At 38.8% G+C, this 21,922-nt stretch overlaps 1 protein-coding gene across 7 annotated transcripts in view; it reads left to right on the top strand.

The window, feature by feature from the left end:
- The window catches only part of SIK2 (salt inducible kinase 2), a 132,082-nt gene that overhangs the window by 92,245 nt on the left and 17,915 nt on the right, over positions 1-21,922 (top strand). For 6 of the 7 annotated variants that reach the window (XM_019941910.3, XM_019941915.2, XM_019941909.3 and 3 more), the window contains 4 exons: positions 6,037-6,161; positions 6,595-6,718; positions 9,057-9,277; positions 10,876-11,028. In XM_019941910.3, the coding sequence (XP_019797469.1) occupies positions 6,037-6,161; positions 6,595-6,718; positions 9,057-9,277; positions 10,876-11,028 (623 nt within the window). The remainder of the gene's footprint in view (positions 1-6,036; positions 6,162-6,594; positions 6,719-9,056; positions 9,278-10,875; positions 11,029-21,922) is intronic. The other variant, XM_019941911.3, reaches the window with a different exon arrangement.

Below are 21,922 nucleotides of genomic sequence, written 5' to 3'. Positions count from 1 at the left end.
TTGTTTAGTCAATCATGTATGAATAAAAATAGTATCAAAATAATGCTAGTCTGAACCCTGAATTGGAGTGAGAAGTATCAGTATGAATTCATGGGTTATTGTTTTTTCTTAATACATATACATATAGACAGGCACAAAAACAAATGTAGGAGTGTGTGTGTGTGTGTGTGTGTGTGTGTGTGTGTACACTGATAAGCATTCATATGTATATTTCCTCTGTTTGATGACAGGGCCTAGACTCAGTGACAGCCCAGTTGCAGTGAGTACATCTAGGTCTTAGTCTTGGTTTCTAAATACCATTCCTCTGTAAAAGGAATCAGGGCGGGCTTCCCTGGTGGTGCAGTAGTTGGGAGTCCGCCTGCCGATGTAGGGGACGCAGGTTCGTGCCCCGGTCCGGGAGGATCCCACGTGCTGCGGAGCGGCTGGGCCCGTGAGCCATGGCCGCTGAGCCTGCGCGTCCGGAGCCTGTGCTCCGCAACGGGAGAGGCCACAACAGTGAGAGGCCCGCGTACCGCAAAAACAAACAAACAAAAAAGGAATCAGGGCTCCTTGGAAAAGCAGTTGATTCATGGGATGGGGCAGGAAAGTACAAGATGAGCCTGGAACATCTGGTACCAAGAGATAAGGAAATACTTAAAATGAAATTTTATAAGGATGGGGGCATGTTGAAAGGATACAGGAGCCAACCTGAATTAGCTCCTAGTGGCCAAAGCTGGAACTATTTAAGCATCAAAATAAATAACAATAGTATTGAATTATAACCCAAAGAATAAAATAAATACTTATGATGAATATAATATGACAGTATTGTAAAAAATAAACAAATAGTTTAATGAGTAAATAAATAAGAGAGGAAGAAGGGACAACTCTTGAAGAGTTGTAATTAATAACTGTAGAAGGAATGAGGGAAATGAAAGCTCACCGTTAGAACATCACAGTAATCGTTGCTGCAATCAAGATCTGCCTACGAATGCTAAATTAATGGGTGAAAGTTTAGGGAGAAACAGGGTATATATAGACTCAATATATCTTTAAAATATTTATTTATTAATCTCAAGGGGAAAAATAGTAACTTTATAATGGGGTAACCCAAAAGACACCACCTTAATCCACAGATCAAGGTTAACTCCACCAATAATTAAGCCATAATACCTGCACCCCATCATATGATGCCCTGAGAAGAGCACTTCACCTCTGTGATGTTCTTCCCAAAAAGCAATCATTTTAATCTAATCATGAGAAAACATCCAGCAAACCCAAACTGAGAGACAGTCTACAAAATACCTGACCAGCACTGGTCATGGTCAAGAAAGACAAGGAGAGACTGAGGAACTATTAGAAATTAGAGAAGACTAAGGAGTCATGACAACTAAGTGCATTGTGGAACCCTGCAGTGAGAGAGGACGTTAGAGAGAACACTGGAGAACTCTTAATGAAGTCCATGGTTTAATTAATAGTACTGAATCAGTGTTACTTTTTTTTTAATTAATTAATTTTTTTTTTTTTTTGGACTGTGTTGGGTCTTCGTTGCTGCGCGCAGGCTTTCTCTAGTTGCGGCGAGCGGGGGCTACTCTTCGTTGCGGTGCACGGGCTTCTCATTGCGGTGGCTTATCTTGTTGCAGAGCAAGGGCTGTAGGTGCGTGCGGGCTTCAGTAGTTGTGGTGCACAGGCTCAGTAGCTTGGCTTATGGGCTCTAGAGCACGGGCTCAGTAGTTGTGGTGCACAGGCTTAGTTGCTCCGAGGCATGTGGGATCTTCCCGGACCAGGGCTTGAACCCATGTCCCCTGCACTGTCAGGCGGATTCTTAACCACTGCGCCACCAAGGAAGCCCAGTGTTACTTTCTTAGTTTTGATAATTTTACTAATAGAGTTATGTAAAATGTTAACATTAGGGGAGGAAGCTGGATAAAGGGCATAGGGAATTCTCACTTTATTGTTGCAACTCTTCTGTAAAACTATTTGGAAATTAAAAGTTAAAACTATCAAAGTGAATCCAACATAGCATGGCATACATTCTATGACAGAGAAACAGGAAGCAAAAAAGTGTCTGAGGGACATAGCAGCCATCATTTGAGGTATTAACTTGTAGATCAGAACATTTGAGAAGACATTAAACTAGACATTAAACTTTCCTTTCCAGCAAAGCCAGGCTGGGTCTGGGTCTAGCATAGAGAGGAATGCCCATGTGACTGTTTTCATAATGCTTTTCAAAAGTCAGGTGATAATGTGGGGTCTTTGATTATTCTCTGTTGTTATGAGACTATCTTCTGTGTTTGCACAGTGGTTGACACATGTATGCACTCAAATGTTTAATGAAGGAAGCAATGAATTTGGTTGGTGTGATGAAACATTAAATAACCATTCCACGTGAATAAATAGCGATAAGAAAGAAATCCTGGGACTTCCCTGGTAGTCCAGTGGCTAAGACTCCACACTCCCAATGCAGGGAGCCCGGGTTTGATCCCTGGTCAGGGAACTAGATCCCACATGCTGCAACTAAGAGTTCGCATACCACAACTAAAGATCCCACACGTGGCAACAAAGACCTGGAGCAGCCAAATAAATAATAAATAAATTTTTAAAGAAACATTAAAGAAAAAAATCCTGCATAGCTCTGCCGTTCTCGTATTTCATCCCTCTTGCTCGCCCCTCATTTCACTATATGCTTTTAGGCAGAAAGCTGCAGACTGTGAATGAAGCAAATTGTCCAGATTCCTGTGAAGAAATAAAAAGGCTTTTATTTTTAAGTGTTTTCCCATTGCCACTTCTTAAACCTGACAATTATTAACCTGCTCAAAAATAGCTACATATCACTGTACCAGAGAAAGACATAAAGGTGGTTAACAGTGAGAGCTCTGTAGCCAGACTTGGTAAGTCTGCAATTTAGTGTAACCTCTAGCAAGGTACTTAACTTTCTACCCTCACTCTTTCCTAAAATAAGGATACCTCATGGGGTTACTAAGAAGAAATTATCTTAGGAGAGCTTAGGTCAGCTTCTGACACTTTTAAAAGACACGATGACAGCATATTCATTCAGCAAACCTTTGTTGAACAGCTGCTGTGTGCTGACAGCGTACTAAGTCCTAGGGGAACAGACATATATCATTTCCCCCTTCTCTACTCTCAAGGAGTTTAGTCTGATAGAGAAGACAGATAAGTAAAACAAGAAGAAGAATTGCTATTCTTCTCTTCTGTTGAGTAGCTTACTCAGTGGCTACTGTTTATTGAGCACCTGCTTTGTTTCAATAGCATGCCTAAAGCATTATTATGTTATCTACTTATGATGTAAGTGTACTTATCTACATATACTCACTTATTGTGAGTATATGTTACTCATAATAACTTTGTGAAGTGTAGACATTGTTCGCATTTTGCAAATGAGGAAACCAAGGCTCTGAGAAATTAGTAATTTGCCCGAGATCACACAGCTAAGAGGAAAACCCAATATTTGCCTGACTCCAAAGCTTTCCTTAACCCATACATCAGATGATTACAAATAAAATATTTAAGTGCTTTGACAGGGTTATAGAAGACATCTACATAAATGCTATTATAATAATTTTAATGAACCTGATTTTCTTTCGGTGCTTCTCTTAATGTTCCTACAGACTCAAGTTCCTGTTTTCTTCAGTTACCTACAGGAAATAGAAGTAACATCTGTTTAGTACCTTTTTTCTTCTAAGGTAACAGGACGCTTTCTTTGTCCCAGATGTGTACAGCCAAGGTTGAGACTAGGCTACTACAGGCACCATGGTGCTTTCCTAGTTTTTGCTCTCTTCCTGCCTATGAAGTGTCCAGTGAGAGAGCCTAGGGGAGTAAAGAGTCCAGGCCACCTTCCTGACAGACCTGTGTCCCAGTCACTCTTTGAGTTCGTTCTACAAGAGTCGGGGGAGGTTCAGAATGAAGGAGTTCTGGAATGGCTCTGTGAGACGTTAAAACGTTCCAGTGCTATTTAGAGAGTATTCTCAACTTACATGTGCTAAAACTCATCCTGTGATTACGGTTTAAAGTACAGCAATTATTGGACCTATTTCATGATCTCCAAACACACTTCCCAGAGTTTCTTGGGCTTTTCTGTGAGTGAAAGTAACATTTTCCTCTTTAAATGTTATTTGAACATCTAGTCCTTGGATCGTTTGAGAGTATAGTTTTTCTAGAAAATTAGAAACACCTATCAATATGGACACATGGGTTGTGATGTGATGTGAGTGGTTAGTCCTACAGGTGTAATTGAGAAGATAAGACCTCTCTGACAGTCATTTTGGAAAGCCGAGCATAGGACTGAACTGCAGTTACATTGTGGAGGGAGGTGTTCTCGTCGCCTCGTACTCCTGGATGCCAAGGACAGGCCACAGCTGTGTTCCACCAGGTTTAGATGCACCATCTCTTTCCCCACATGCACCATCTTTTCTCTCATGAACGCTTAAGCTTCTCCACACTGTCTTTACCCTTCCTGTGTATTTTCTCAGGACCCTTTTCTCTGAAAGGCAGTAATTGGTAATGATGGCTTTGGTAGCTGACACTTCACATCTGCTGTGCTCCAGGCATTCTACATTCTTAGTCTCATTTAATCCTCACAGCATCCTATCTGGGTAGGTGGATTATCCCCTCACTTATAGATACAGAAAATAAGGTTCAGGAAAATTAAATAATTTACGTAGGGGCCTTGAGGCTAGAAAGTGGCAAAACTGGAAATCAGCTGTAGGTCTCCCTAACTTCATAGGTCGTACTCTGCCATGAGGCTGTGGTGTTGGGGATCATGACTGTGTCTGTTACTACTGCTTATGTCAGGGAGCTTAGAGAATGCCTCCCCTAAGGTACAGAAGCGCACCATAGTCTCAGGGTGTGAGTGGAGTGTGAGTTTCTGTTAACTCATTGGATCCCCATAACAACCTGCTGACTACGATGTTTCAGTGTTACAGCTGGGGAGACTGAGGCTCACAAAGACTGAACACATGTCACGCAGCCAGTCAGTCTGGCGCCGGAGACTTGTTCCAGTCCCCTTGGGGCACCACCGAAAGCTCACTCTCCATGCACTGTGTATACCAGCCAGAGTAGAGCCAGTTCCCATCACTGAGGTGTATCCTTCAGCCAGGAGTCTGTTGCAGCATGAGACATTTTGGCTCTAACTTACAAAACAACAGGAATTTGTTCCTTCACTAAGACCATGTGACTATGTGAAGGCTTAGCAAAAGAGCACAAGCTTGCATTTATACCAAATCTCACTGCATTTGTCTTCTGCTGTAACTTTCATGCATATTGAAGGCATCTGAGTACAGTGTTTCCAGAGGGCATGCTGTTTATCAAAGCTGCAGATTCAGTGTGACTAATATCGTAAGGAGAAGGCCATTAACGATTTTGAAGTATAATGCCACCGCGTTCCATAAATGAGTAAACAAGTGATATTGGTGATAGGTGGCCTGTGGCGGGGTCACATGGCCATTGCATGTTAATGAGCTATTCAGATAAGTATCTGCCTAATTCAGGATGTGCGGGCCAACACTTAGAGAGCTGTTACTTAGGAAACACTGTCCTCAGTTGCCTTAAAATGTTATATTTATCTTGCTAGCCTGGGGCTGTGAGAGCAGCCGGTCCCTTGGTTGTGTTTAGGTAAATATCTTAGAGTTTTACTCATTTGTTTCTTTTTTTATAAACCATACAAGCTCAAGAGCTCTTAATCATGGAGTAATTGAAATTCTAAGATTATCAAATTCAAGTTGATTGTCCATATCAGTGGATTTTTCTTTCAGCCTTAAAAATACAAGAGATAAAGTCTTTTTCCAGCCTCTCGCTCATTCTCTTTGAGAAGAAAACTTAATTCATTAACACATTCATTCAACAAATATTTACTGAGTACTTAATATTTGCTATTCATTGTGCTAAGTGCTAAGGAAACATCATAAGATACATGCCATCGGATTCTCACAGAGTGAATAGTGGTGATATTGTTAATGTAGCATATTATAAAATTATTATGAGAAATTCAGTATAGTTTTAGAGCACAGATGAAAGTAACATTTATTTCCATCCCAATAGATTTCGGTTTTGGAAATTTCTTTAAAAGTGGTGAACTGCTGGCAACATGGTGTGGCAGCCCCCCTTATGCAGCCCCAGAAGTCTTTGAAGGGCAGCAGTATGAAGGACCACAGCTGGATATTTGGGTATTTCTTTGCTTTGCTGTGTTAAATGCATCTATAATGATAATACTTGGTACTCTGGCCCATCTCGGAATCTCTCGGTACCTAACACGTAGTCAATAGTTCATACTTTCCCTGTCCACTGGACTAAAATTAGAGCATCTTGAATTAGATTCTAGGAAAGAATTTCTAGGGAAAGATGTTATCATACTAATATCAGCAATGATTTAAAGTTTAGTAATCAAAATGATTTAATTTAATTCTTTTGGTATTTATTATAGGATGCTTTATTGCACTGGTCAGCATTTCAGATTTTTTTTTTTAATTCTGAGAAAATAGTAAATTCAAACAGGAATTTTTCAGTCCGTATGATTTTAAGAGCCCTGAGGATATTTAGGAAAACAAAGAGTGTTTGAAGTTCTCAGTAGAAAAGAGACTGCATTGTTTTCTTCCCTAGAGCATGGGAGTTGTTCTTTACGTCCTTGTCTGTGGAGCTCTACCTTTTGATGGACCGACTCTTCCAATTTTGAGGCAGAGAGTGTTAGAAGGAAGATTCCGGATTCCGTATTTCATGTCAGAAGGTAACAACCTGTTTATCTTAAAATTATGTTTTACAAAATTTGTTCTGAAAATGAGTGCCTAAACAAAGGCTTCTCTTTTTCTAAGTTTGGGTGCCAAATAAAGTGACCGAGTCACTTTAAAAGCCGTAGAAATAAGCAACCCCTTCCATGTAGGTGAGAGAAATTCTAACCTTCCTACTCATAACTGGAAACAGAAAATTTCCCAGATTAAGAACAGCAAGTCTTCCCATTTACCCTTGTCTATAAATGTCCCAGGTTTATTTATATTTTTATATATATTTATTGGAGTATAAATGCTTTACAATGTTGTGTTAGTTTCTTCTGTACGACAAAGTGACTCAGTTATACATATACATATGTTCCCATATCTCTTTCCTCTTGCGTCTCCCTCCCTCCCACCCTCCCTATCCCACCCCTCTAGGTCATCACAAAGCACCCAGCTGATCTCCCTGTGCTATGCAGCTGCTTCCCACTAGCTAGCTGTTTTACATTTGGTAGTGTATATATGTCAGTGCTACTCTTTCACTTCGTCCCAGCTTCCCCTTCCCCCCTGGTGTCCTCAATTCCATTCTCTAGTAGGTCTGCATCTTCATTCCTGCCCTGCCACTAGGTTCATCAGTACCGTTTTTTTAGATTCCATATATGTGTATTAGCATACGGTATTTGTTTTTCTCTTTCTGACTTACTTCACTCTGTATGACAGACTCTAGGTCCATCCACCTCATTACAAATGACTCAATTTCATTCCCTTTTATGGCTGAGTAATATTCCATTGTATATATGTACCACATCTTCTTTATCCATTCATCTGTCAACGGACATTTAGGTTGCTTCCATGTCCTGGCTATGTAAATAGTGCTGCAGTGAACATTTGTGGTATATGTATCTTTTTGAATTACGGTTTTCTCAGCGTATATGCCTAGTAGTGGAATTGCTGGGTGATATGGTAGTTCTATTTTTAGTTTTTTAAGGAACCTCCATACTGTTCTGCATAGTGGCTGTATCAATTACATTCCCACCAGCGGTGCAGGAGAGTTCCCTTTTCTCCACACACTCTCTAGCATTTATTGTTTGTAGATTTTTTGATGATGGCCATTCTGACCAGTGTGAGGTGATACCTCATCTTTTCCAACCACAACGCTAGGAGACTAGATATCAATTACAGGGAAAAAAACTGTAAAAAATAAAAACACATGGAGGCTAAACAATACACTACTAAACAACCAGGTTTATTTTAGACTTAGAGAAGCATTTTGTAGATACAGATTCACAACCATTTCACTCTAAGTATGAAATGGATTTTCCCACATCTTTTGGTGGGAAGTTACAAAATTAAATTTTTTAATTAAATTTAAAACCAACTAGCAAAACTGTTGAATTCAGATGAAGTGCCATAGTCCCTTCCAGTCTTGTATTGGTTTTTGCTGCATGGGCAGCAGTTAAATTTACTCAGTTTAAATTTTGGTTTTTATCCTTAATTTGCTTGTTCCTGGTAACAGAAGTAATGTTCTAGTAGTTAAGAGGATAGATTTTGGAGCCAGACCACCTAGTTTTCATCCTGAGTCCACCACTTACTGACAGTCTGGCCTTGGCAAGTTATATCTCTGTGCTTCAGTTTCCTCAGTCTATAAATGGAAATAACAATAGTTTCTAAAAGGGGTATTGTGGGGATTAATTAAATTAAGCTCTGTAAAGCTCTTAGCATGGTGCCTAGAACATAACAAGTGATAAAAGGCTAGTTTATGTGGGGGTAGTAAAGAATATGATGTCAGCTCAGAGAATAAGCTAGTGCCCAGGGTTGCAGCAGTGCAGTTTACTTAGTGTCATCAGTAGTGACTAGTGTTTCATGTACATTTTTCTCAGTTGCACTGATACGGAGAATAGCAACAGTCCCTTGGAGAGCTCCAGCCTCACTTAATAGCCTTAGTGTATCAGCCTCAGAAGTGACTGTAAGGAACCGTTTATTATTTGCTTTTTCTAGGAAGAAGGCTTGTTTTTTTCTTTAGTGGAAATCTAAGTCTGTGTCTAGATATTGTAAGTTGAGAAATTCAGTGAAAAGGTTCATTAAGTACAGAATTGGATAGATCTACACCCTCCTGTTTTTTCTTAAGTATTCATTCACAGTGATGGTTAATTTTGTGCGCCAGCATTCATCATGTGAACTTGACAAATACAAGTAGCCTTCAGGTATTCGTTTATTCATTTGACCTTCTGCTTTCCAGTGGGCACTGTGGAGGGTACAAAGATTAACACCATTGTACAAAGTCACATGAGTCAAGTCAATACCCCAAAGTGCAAGGTGATTTACGTGACTTTTGTAACATTGTGTTTTCTGTAGATTGTGAGCACCTTATTCGAAGGATGTTGGTCCTAGACCCGTCCAAACGGCTAACCATAGCTCAAATCAAGGAGCATAAGTGGATGCTCGTAGAAGTTCCTGTACAGAGACCTGTTCTCTATCCACAAGGGCAAGAAAATGAGCCATCCATTGGGGAGTTTAATGAACAGGTTCTGCGATTGATGCACGGCCTTGGAATAGATCAACAGAAAACCATTGAGGTAAAGTGGTCAGAGATTCGACTAAAGAAATTTTAGGACTCTGTTGTACTTAGTAACTTGAAATTTCATGCTCATACCTGTCATCCTGGTCTTTTAGCCATCCCAGTACCTAGGCCTACTGTTCAGTGTTCCCTGAAGATTTCGTCACACTATATTTATGTTTGCTTTCAATCAATATAAAAATTCCTCCTTTGCCCCAACTGCCAAAAATATTTAAAAGGAAATGTTTATATAGGATTGAGAAAAGACAAAGATGGAAGCTTAGCAAATACAAAGTAGAAAGCTTCTTCTAAGATGAAACATGAAGTTCTATACAGGTAATAAGCTAGTTTATATGAAACATAAATGTGCAGATATGGAACAAGGCTGAGGGCTGAGCAGGAAACAAGAAGGGTAGGCATCGGGTTTAGGTTGTGAACTGAAGAAACTCAGAAGGCAAAAACAGGTGGATTCCTGATTTGGAAGTTTTATGGGTCATAGAACTGAGAAGGTCATGAACCTGGGAAATTCCTTGGCAGCTTTGTTTCTGTCCTTTAACAGCTGGCATGTGCATAGGATATGCATATGTTTAATACCCCCTGCAACAGGCAAAGAACAAACAGTGCTTTTCAGGATGAAGCATGACAAGAAAGACTATAAAACGCCCCCCTGTGAAGATAAAGTGCTCCAAACTGTGCTGCCTTTTCCTTCATTGCAGCCATAAATGAAACCAGACTGCTTTCCTGCTTTGCTCATCACGTGCTTAGAGAGGTTTTTTTGTACTTGCCCTTGAAGGCAGCTGTGAATGCAGTTCCCCGGCCTGTGATGTTTGCTGCCAGTGCTCTGCATCTGAGCTGCACTGCACAGCATTCATGCAGCCTGTCATGTGGAATTAGACGCCAAAGGAGCCGTTGTTTTGCTGTTCCGTTAGTATCCTGGGAGAGCTGGCCAGCTAGGGATGTGAAAAATTGGGAAGCGACTTTATTTTCAAGGTTTCAAGAGGGTTGGACCGCGAAAACAAGAGGAAAAAATTACCTAAGAATGGAGACCCAGCGTCTCTCAACCCAGCATCCAGATGTCATTCTCCAGCCCAAAATAATCACCAGAAATTTCCCCAGAGACTTTAATCATTGACTTCAGGGTTTGCAATGGTTTGGACTTGTGTCGAGGCTGTGGAATTAGAGCCTCTGGGCTCAGGTTACTAAACAACCTTACAGCCTAGTTGCAGCTATGAGATGGCACCATATACCGGCATTGGGGAATGTCTGCATGAGACAATGATGGCATTTTCTCTGAATGCAGAAAAATAAATGGATCCTATTAATGTAAAAGAGCCAGTCAAGTCATTCAGAGGTATCATCCTTTATACAATTAATGAAGTTATCTGTCTTCTATTCTAAATTCTGGAATAGCTTTCGTTTTGAGGCATACTTTGCTTGTTACTTTGCTTGTTTTTAAGAACACATGGTATCTTCCCTCCTTTTTAAATTTATTTTTCAGATTTTATTGAAGTATAGTTGATTTACAATGTTGTGTTTTTCCCTCATTTTTTAGAAAGGTTTAAATCATTGAATTGGTTTTTATGGTTCTCTGCCTTTGGCACTTGTTTTCTCTTCCAGGCTTTGCAGAACAAGAGCTATAACCACTTTGCTGCCATCTATTACTTGTTGGTGGAGCGCCTGAAATCACATAGGAGCAGTTTTCCTGTGGAGCAGAGACTTGATGCCCGCCAGCGTCGGCCTAGCACCATCGCCGAACAAACAGTTGCCAAGGTAACACCCCATTAGCAAATAGTCTTATCTGTGCATGTGCCTGTTCACATGTTTGACACATTTTTCATCATGTAGTACAAAGGGTTAGGATTTCATCCTCTACACCTTGTTTTTCTGTAAAGTTTTTTTCTGTCATCGTTCACTAGATCCTCAAATGTTTTATCATCTTCCTATTTTTAAGGATTAAGTTTATTTCAAACAGTTTTTTCTTTAAGGGATTTCTCATTTTTTTTATCATTCACTTATGTTAAGAATTATTGTAACTAGCCTGTACATTCAGTTTCATTTAACAAATTTTTATTGCAGGTTTACTATGTAAACTTCTTTTATTAGACACTACAGGGAAGAGGATGTATAAAAGAGTCATTGCCCTCAGAGTCATTACATTATAGAAGCAAAATAAGACAACATCATGAATAACCATCGTTCAAAATAGAGAAAGGGCAAAATTTAGAAGATACTGTGGATATCATTCTGATAGAGAAAACCTTTTTTTAAAAAAGGGCAGAGGGGAGAGAGATGCATCTGATTGGGAAGGCTTTGTGGGAGAGGCGGCGTTCAAGGTAGAGCTTCACAGCTGTGTAGGACTTTGTTAGGGAGAGGCAGTGGTTAAAGGCATTATACGTAGGCAGAAGCAGTGTGAGCAGAAGTACTAAAGTGAGCAAGCATAGGACTTGTTCAAATTAATTCACTTGAATTAAAGAATAGGGAAATGAAAGAGTTAGAGTGCTAAGTTGAAGCCATGTTGTGAAGGGCTTTGAATGCCAAGGTAAAGAGTTTACTAATAATTCAGGAAGAAATGAAGAACTACTGAAGCCTGTTAAGCAAAAAAGCGATAAAATTATATCCATACTTCAAGCTAGCAATCTGGTAACATTGGGAAGGATAGATTGGCTGCGGAAGAGAAGAAAATTGGAGAGAGCTGTTTAGGAGATGATTGTAGTAGTTGAGATGAGAAACACTGAAGACTTGAGCTAATACTGTGCCAGTGGAAGGAAACAGGAAGGGAGAAGTGTAAGGAACATTTCAGAGGTAGACTCTGGATGAACTTAGCACTGCTCTGGAGAGGCAGCTCAATGTGATGGTTTAAAGTAGGGACTCAAGCACATCCCAGATTCTGCCGTTTCCTGCTGTGGACCTTAAAAAAGTTACTTAAGGTCTTTCTCTGCCTCAGTTTCCCAAGCTTTAAAGTGGGAGTAATTATAGGATGTTAAGACGTTTAAGTTAGGTAATAATTGTTCAGCACTTAAAACAGTGCTATATAAGTGTTTGTTATATAAAGTAATAAATCAACGTTGGGGAGGAAGGGATGACAAATTACAGATGACTCCATTGTTGAGCCCAAGGCTGAGGGAGTCGTGGTGGCAGAGACTCAGCTGCTTATGAGGAACAATGGATCTGAGTCCCTGGAGAGAGGCTAGGGCTTAGGAGAATTGGGAGATCACCTGCATAGAGGTAGAGAAGAGGAGTGGTTCGTTCACATGATCTATTAGGATTTCCATCTACTTACGTGAGTACTTACTTTATTTAAAGTGCAAGTAAGAATCATAGTAGGGGACTTTAACACCCCACTTTCACCAATGGACAGATCATCCAAAATGAAAATACATAAGGAAACACAAGCTTTAAATGATACATTAAACAAGAAGGACTTAATTGACATTTATAGGACATTCCATCTAAAAACAACAGAATACATTTTCTTCTCAAGTGCTTATGGAACATTCTCCAGGATAGATCATATCTTGGGTCACAAATCAAGCCTTGGTAAATTTAAGAAAATTGAAATCGTATCAAGTATCTTTTCCAACCACAATGCTATGAGACTAGATATCAATTACAGGAAAAAACCTGGAAAAAATGCAAATACATGGAGGGTAAACAATACACTACTTAATAACCAAGAGATCACTGAATAAATCAAACAGGAAATCAAAAAATACCTAGAAACAAATGACAAAGAAAACATGATGATGCAAAACCTATGGGATGCAGCAAAAGCAGTTCTAACAGGGAAGTTTATAGCAATACAATCCTACCTCAAGAAACAAGAAATATCTCAAATAAAAAACCTAACCTTACACCTAAAGCAATTAGGGAAAGAAGAACAAAAAAACTCCAAAATTAGCAGAAGGAAAGAAATCATAAAGATCAGATCAGAAATAAATGAAAAAGAAATGAAGGAAATGATAGCAAAGATCAATAAAACTAAAAGCTGGTTCTTCGAGAAGATAAACAAAATTGATAAACCATTAGCTAGACTCATCAAGAAAAAAACGGACAGGACTCAAATTAATAGAATTAGAAATGAAAAAGGAGAAGTAACAACTGACACTGCAGAAATACAAAGGATCATGAGAGATTACTGCAAGCAACTATATGCCAATAAAATGGACAACCTGGAAGAAATGGACAAATTCTTAGAAATGAACAGCCTCGCGAGACTGAACCAGGAAGAAATAGAAAATATGAACAGACCAATCACAAGCACTGAAATTGAAACTGTGATTAAAAATCTTCCAGCAGGGGGCTTCCCTGGTGGCGCAGTGGTTGAGAATCCGCCTGCCAATGCAGGGGACGTGGGTTCGTGCCCTGGTCTGGGAAGATCCCACATGCCACAGAGCGGCTGGGCCCGTGAACCATGGCCACTGAGCCTGCACATCCGGAGCCTGGGCTCCACAACGGGAGAGGCCACAATGGTGAGAGGCCCGAGTACAGGAAAAAAAAAAAATTTTTCCAGCAAACAAAAGCCCAGGACCAGATGGCTTCACAGGTGAATTCTATCAGACATTTAGAGAAGAGCTAACACCTATCCTTCTCAAACTCTTCCAAAATGTAGCAGAGGGAGGAACACTCCCAAACTCATTCTATGAGGCCACCATCACCCTGATACCAAAACCAGACAAAGATGTCACAAAGAAAGAAAGCTACAGGCCAATATCAGAGATGAACATAGATGCAAAAATCCTCAACAAAATACTAGCAAATAGAATCCAACAGCACATTAAAAGGATCATACACCATGATCAAGTGGGGTTTATCCCAGGAATGCAAGGCTTCTTCAGTATATGCAAATCAATCAATGTGATACACCATATTAACACATTGAAGGGTAAAAACCATATGATCATCTCAATAGATGCAGAAAAAGATTTTGACAAAATACAACACCCATTTATTATAAAAAACCCTCCAGAAAGTAGGCATAGAGAGAACTTACCTCAACATAATAAAGGCCATATATGACAAACCCACAGCCAACATCGTTCTCAATGGTGACAAATTGAAACCATTTCCAATATCAGGGACAAGACAAGGTTGGCCACACTCACCACCATTCTTCAACATAGTTTTGGAAGTTTTAGCCACAGGAATCAGAGAAGAAAAAGAAATAAAAGGAATCCAAATCGGAAAAGAAAAGTAAAACTGTCACTGTTTGCAGATGACATGAGAGAATCCTAAAGATGCTACCCGAAAACTACTAGAGCTAATCAATGAATTTGGTAAAGTTGCAGGATACAAAGTTAATGCACAGAAATCTCTTGCATTCCTATACACCAATGATGAAAAATCTGAAAGAGAAATTAAGGAAACACTCCCATTTACCATTACAACAAAAAGAATAAAATACCTAGGAATAAACCTACCTAAGGAGACAAAAGACCTGTATGCAGAAAACTATAAGACACTGATGAAAGAAATTAAAGATGATACAAACAAATGGAGAGATTTACCATGTTCTTGGATTGGAAGAATCAACATTGTGAAAATGACTATACTACCCAAACCAATCTACAGATTCAGTGCAATCCCTATCAAACTACCAATGGCATGTATCACAGAACTAGAACAAAAAATTTCACAATTTGTATGGAAACACAAAAGACCCTGAACAGCCAAAGGATCTTGAGAAAGAAAAACGGAGCTGGAGGAATCAGACTCCCGGACTTCAGACTATACTACAAAGCTACAGTAATCAAGACAGTATGGTACTGGCACAAAAACAGAAATATAGACCAATGGAAAAGGATAGAAAGCCCAGAGGTAAACCCACACACATTATGGTCACCTTATTTTTGATAAAGGATTCAAGAATATACAATGGAGAAAAGACAGCCTCTTCAATAAGTGCTGGGAAAACTGGACAGCTACATGTAAAAGAATGAAATTAGAACACTTCCTAACACCATACACAAAAATAAACTCAAAATGGATTAGAGACCTAAATATAAGGCCAGACACTATCAAACTCTTAGAGGAAAACATAGGCAGAACACTATGACATAAATCACAGCAAGATCCTTTTTGACCCACCTCCTAGAGAAATGGAAATAAAAACTAAAATAAATAAATGGGACCTAATGCAACTTAAAAGCTTTTGCACAGCAAAGGAAACCATAAACAAGACGAAAAGACAACCCTCAGAATGGGAGAAAATATTTGCAAATGAAGCAACTGACAGAGGATTAATCTCCAAAATTTACAAGCAGCTCATGCAGCTCAATGTCAGCAAAACAAACAACCCAATCCAAAAATGGGCATAAGACCTAAATAGACATTTCTCCAAAGAAGATATACAGGTCACCAACAAACATGTGAAAGGATGCTCAACATTACTAATCATTAGAGAAATGCAAATCAAAACTACAATGAGGTGTCACCTCACACCGTTCAGAATGGCCATCATCAAAAAACCTACAAACAATAAATGCTGGAGAGGGTGTGGAGAAAAGGGAACCCTCTTGCACTGTTGGTGGGAATGTAAATTGATACAGCTACTATGGAGAACAGTATGGAGTTTCCTTAAAAAACAAAAACTAGGACTGCCATACGACTCAGCAGTCCCACTACTGGGCATATACCCTGAGAAAACCATAATTCAAAAAGAGTCCTGTACCACAATGTTCATTGCAGCTCTATTTACAATAGCCTGGAGATGGAAACAACCTAAGTGTCCATCGACAGATGAATGGATAAAGAAGATGTGGCACATATATACAATGGAATATTACTCTGCCTTAAAAACAAAACGAAATTGAGTTATTTGTAGTGAGGTGGATGGACCTAGAGTCTGTCATACAGAGTGAAGTAAGTTAGAAAGAGAAAAGCGAATACCATGTGCTAACACATATATATAGAATCTAAAAGAAAAAGAATGGTTCTGAAGAACCTAGGGGCAAGACCGGAATACAGACACAGACGTAGAGAATGGACTTGAGCACATGGAGAGTGGGAAGGGTAAGCTGGGAGGAATTGAGAGAGTGACATGGACATATATACACTACCAAATGTAAAATCGAAAGCTAGTGGGAAGCAGCTGCGTGGCACAGGGAGATCAGATTGGTGCTTTGTGTCCACCTAGAGGGGTGAGATAGGGAGGATGGGAGGGAGACGCAAGAGGGAGGAGATATGGGGATATATGTATATGTATAGCTGATTCACTTTGTTATAAAGCAGAAACTAACACACCATTGTAGAGCAATTGTACTCCAATAAAAATGTTAAATAAATAAATAAATAAAATTAGATAAATAAAAATAAAATAAAGTGCAAGTAAGAGCAAAAGAGTTTTCACTTTGTATTTTTTGTTTGGCAATTTTACAAAATTTATAGAATTATAGTAGAATTTTGCATTGGCTTCTACAGAATATGTGAAAAAGAAACCCCAGGAAATTAAAATCATCTTGATTTTAATAGGTAAATGGTGTACCTTGTTATACATATTTTAATATCTAAAATAATGTGAGTATTGATACTAATGTGAGTAAAATAATATATCAGTAAAATTCCAGATATTTGGGTTGAAGTATCTCTGAGCACTTGGAATCCTTCAAAGTCTAGTGGTATGGCTTTCAAGATAGAGAGGAGGGAGATAAAATGAGAATTCCTAAGTTGGAGTAGTAATAGTGAGATGGAGGGTGCCCCTTCCCTCTGGAAAATGCTGCCAGGCGGAAGGATAGGAAGCAGGAAAGCCCCCATGCTGAGTAGCTTCCCTCCCGAGTCTCTTTATTCTTCTGAAACATTACACAAGTGAGGGTTACATAAACGATTGCTCCTGAGCACACGCATATGTTATTGTACATGATTTCCTTTCATATCTAAACTTGAAGCAGATTCCTTAGATCTCAAGTTATATTTCATTTGGCTTGGGGCTTCTTATGTTTGATCATTTTTTTTATTACCAAGCACCCCGTGAGTTCTTCTCATTTTATGCATTGATCCAAGTTATCATAGAAAGCTATTTATTGTGACTTAAAATGTATCTAATTCAAATAGCAATCTTCAGTGCTCATTCAGAAACGTGTCTTGAGTGCCATCTGGATGCTAAGAAACAGGCACTGGGGTTGAAGAAGATCTCCCTTCCCTACGAGACTTCACATTCTAATGTTTAGTATTGAACTTGTTAAAAAATAGATTTCTCTGTTTTTATGACTATAAATGTGCTTAAAGCTTTAGTAGAGCCTTCTCCCTTTGAATTCTTTGGTGTTCTACTATCTGTTTAAAGAAGTGGCAAATCGCTTGTTGCTTGATAGAGTGATAAGGAACTGGGGAAATCACAAGATCCTTTGCAGAGATCACATGACTTGTGCAATCAAGCAGACCTTGGGTTCCATACTGAGCTGAGTGACTTCAACAAATCAGCATCTCTGAGCTCCAGGGTCCTTAACTATAAAATGGAAATAGCAATACTTACTTCATAAGTTTGCTACAAAGATAAAATTGATTAATTGATACCAGCAGTTCCGTTCAGATAGAGCACTTATGTGCCAGGCACAGTCCCAGCCATCATGGTTTCATAGGTACCCAGGAAACAGTCCCTGCCCTTAAGGAATTTATGGTATAGTGATGAACAACCCATGATTACTACTTAGAAAACATTGAGATTCCCACTTTAGATGGATTTAGAGTACTTATATTTGCCACATAATATACAGGAAATGTTACATCTAATTGACTGCAGGTGACTATTTTTTTAAAATATGCCTTTTTCTTGTGAATTCTATCTGCTAGTTTTTAATAGTCCTTCACTCCAACTTTCCATCAACTGTAAGTAGACTAGAATGAAACACTCATCCCAGTTCTTCTTTAATTACTGATTAGAGGCTGCCCTCCACAACTGTAAGAAAAAGTCAACTAGGGCTGCTGTTAACAAAGCACCACAGACTGGGCAGCTTCAACAACAAAGTTTATGTTTTTGCAGTTTTAGAGGCTGGAAGTCCAAGATCAAGGGGCCATCAGGGTTCTGAGGACTCTTCCTGGTGTGTAGATGGCCACCTTCTCACTATGTCCTTGCACATCCTCTTCTCTGCACATACAGGAAGAGAGATCTCTGGTATCTCATCCTCTTCTTAGAGGGACACCAGTCCTTTTGCATTAGGTCCCCACCCTTATGACCTCATTTAACCTTGATTACCTCCTTAAAGGTCCTGTCTACAGATATAGTCACATTGGGTGTTAGGGCTTCAACATATAGATGGGGGCAGGGGCAGGGGGCACAATTCTGTCCATAATAAGCATACTCCTATAGGACCAGTAAAGATTTTTCCTGTAGGAGAAAATGTTATTTTCATTTTAATGGTGCTGGAAAGCATAAAATCAGAAGAAGAGATTCAAGACAATAAACATATGATCTAAAAAGTCATTACAGTTAGTGGACATGGTCATTGTTTATGGCCACTCTTTTTTTTTAATTTATTTTTTTATTGAAGTATAGTTGATTTACAATGTTGTGTTAATTTCTGCTGTACAGAAAAGTGACTCAGTTATACACATATATACACTCTTTTTTATATTCTTTTTCATTATGATTTATCCCAGGATACTGAATATAGTTCCCTTGCTCTTTATCCATTCTATACGTAATAGTTCGCATCTACTATCCCCAGACTCCCAGTCCATCCCTCCCCTACCTCCCCTCCACTTTGGTAACCACAAGTCTGTGCTCTATGCCTGTGAGTCCCTTTCTGTTTTGTAGATAGGTTCATTTGTGCCATATTTTAGATTCTACATATAAGTGATATCATATGGTATTTGTCTTTCTCTTTCTTACTTTCTTCATTTGGTATGATAATCTCTAGTTGCATCCATGTTGCTGCAAATGGCATTATTTCGTTCTTTTTTATGGCTGAGTAGTATTCCATTGTACCACATCTTTTTTTTTTTTACATCTTTATTGGAGTATAATTGCTTTACAATGGTGTGTTAGTTTCTGCTTTATAACAAAGTGAATCAGTTATACATATACATATGTTCCCATATCTCTTCCGTCTTGCGTCTCCCTCCCTCCCACCCTCCCTATCCCAGCTCTCTAGGTGGTCACAAAGCACCAAGCTGATCTCCCTGTGCTATGCAGCTGCTTCCCACTAACTAGCTATTTTATGTTTGGTAGTGTATATATGTCCATGCCACTCTCTCACTTTGTCACAGCTTACCCTTCCCCCTCCCCATATCCTCAAGTCCATTCTCTAGTAAGTCTGTGTCTTTATTCCTGTTTTACCCCTAGGTTCTTCATGACATTTTTTTTTTTCTTAAATTCCATATATATGTGTTAGCATACGGTATTTGTCTTTCTCTTTCTGACTTACTTCACTCTGTATGACAGACTCTAGGTCCACCCACCTCATTACAAATAGCTCAATTTCGTTTCTTTTTATGGCTGAGTAATATTCCATTGTATATATGTGCCACATCTTCTTTATCCATTCATCCGATGCTGAACACTTAGGTTGTTTCCATCTCCAGGCTATTATAAATAGAGCTGCAGTGAACATTTTGAGTACCACATCTTCTTTATCCATTCCTCTGTCAATTTACATTTAGGTTGTTTCTGTGTCTGGCGATTGTAAATAGTGCTGCTATGAACATAGGGGTGCATGTATCTTTTTGAATTATAGTTTTGTCTGGATATATACCCAGAAGTGGGATTGCTGGATCATATGGTAATTCTATTTTTAGCTTTCTGAGGAACCTCCATACTGTTTTCCATAGTGGCTGCACCAACTTACATTCCAACCAGTGTAAGAGGGTTCCCTTTTCTCCACATGCTCTCCGGAATTTGTTATTTGTAGACTTTTTAATGATGGCCATTCTGACCGGTGTGTGGTGATATCTCAGTTTAGTTTTGATTTGTATTTCTCTAATAATTAGCAATGTTGAGCATCTTTCCATGTGCCTATTGTGTTTATGGCCACTCTTGGAGAAACTGGTAATATCTGCTTGCTTGGGATATTAATCAACCATCTATTTATTATAATAACATATTCTTTAATCAGATCTTTAGTGCTGGGCATGCTATTTGAATATTTATACTCTAACCTGTGCCAAAAAGACTTCCTTAATCCCGTCAGTGATTGCAAGAATCCTAAAAAGCAGACCCCTGAATCTGTCATTGTATTTCCTGTGAAGCGGCTGTCATAATAAAATGTGTTATTTCTCTGTCCTTAACAAGTTCACAGTAAGTTGTTGTAGTCCAGGTTGGATGTGAAAGGAAAATGTGTTATGCTTGGTCTGGCCCAGCACAATCCTGCCATTTAAAAAGTCATAGCTAACAAGAGGCAGGGAGTGAGAAGAACATATCATAGTTATCATGTTGGTATCTCATTTCCAGGGCAGTGTCTACAGGTAGTGCTTTGCCCTGATAAGGAGCAGTCTAATAAATTTGGGAAACAGAAATCAAAGTTCAGCTTTATCCTTTGATTGAAAAACCAATGATAAGGGTAAGAGGAATGTATCAAATATGCTTTATTTGGAAGTTTAAATTTTACATTGTAGCTAAAAAAATTAATTTAAATGACTAATGCTTGAAAGGAAAAAAAAAATGTTTCATCTCAAAAGTGACGAGGATATAGGCCTGAGGAATGATGATATAAGAAAAGCTATTTCTTTATCATGCTCAGAATAATATACAGTGTATTTTCTGTCTCTTTTTACCATCCATATAATACCAACACTTTGCTATTGCTGTTTTGTTCTTTATCTCATGCAGTATATCTAATGATGTTAATGTTGGAATATAAAGTATATTCTAAATATAGTCATAGTCAAGTATAAAGTGTATTTATAACATATTCCCCCATTATTGAAAACCATCAACCTGAAATTTTAACTGGGAACCATTAGCTAGTATCTGAGAACAAAACTGTGTATTCATTTTACTAATTCCTGTATTAAATTATTGTCATCATTTTAAGACTTTAGAAAGGAGGAATTAACATTACTGAGCGAAGGACTTTACATGTTGCCTTTTACAGTCCTAACTTCACTGTGAAGTAGATATTATGACATTTTTCAGAGGCGAAGAAAATAAGATGCAAAGAGTTTAGGTAACTGATTAAGTTCACACAATTAGTAAGTGATGGAGCCCAGAATCAAAACCAGGTCTTGGGAAGGGAAAAGCTAGAATCATACCATTTTGTTCCTTTTCACTTGTTTGAATTTAAAGCTCACCATCCTATATCCCTTAAAGTGACAATGGCAGAAAAAATACAGGCCATTCCTCTGCCTTTTAGAAACTGGTATGATGTTTGTTCCCTCAGATATTTTGCAATGTCTGTTATGTTCAAAAGGCATCTAATAAATTATTCTGCTAGTTTTGAAGAAATGGGGAGGAAAGGAGTATCCAGCGGTTTCATCTTCAAAATCAATTCTTGCCAATTGTCATAAAGGAAAATTCTCTTTTAAATGAAGACTTTGTAATACTTGTTTACTTAGAATTTTTAACAGAGGAGACATGGAGAATGGACTTTCTAGAGTAGGTTGACTTCAGGAACATAACTTGCTCAGCAATAAGCATCTCTGTTTCCACTGGGCAAGCAGGCTGTGTGTGTTCAGTCTGTGCGTCTCTTTCAACATTCCTGTCCCCTCCGAGTAGCTGCTGCTTCTCTCTTCTTCCTCT

The sequence above is a fragment of the Tursiops truncatus genome, chromosome 8 (assembly GCF_011762595.2).
Source record: "Tursiops truncatus isolate mTurTru1 chromosome 8, mTurTru1.mat.Y, whole genome shotgun sequence".
Lineage (NCBI taxonomy): Eukaryota > Metazoa > Chordata > Mammalia > Artiodactyla > Delphinidae > Tursiops > Tursiops truncatus.
Note: the sequence above shows the minus strand (reverse complement) of the source record. Positions and strands in the feature narration are given on the sequence as shown.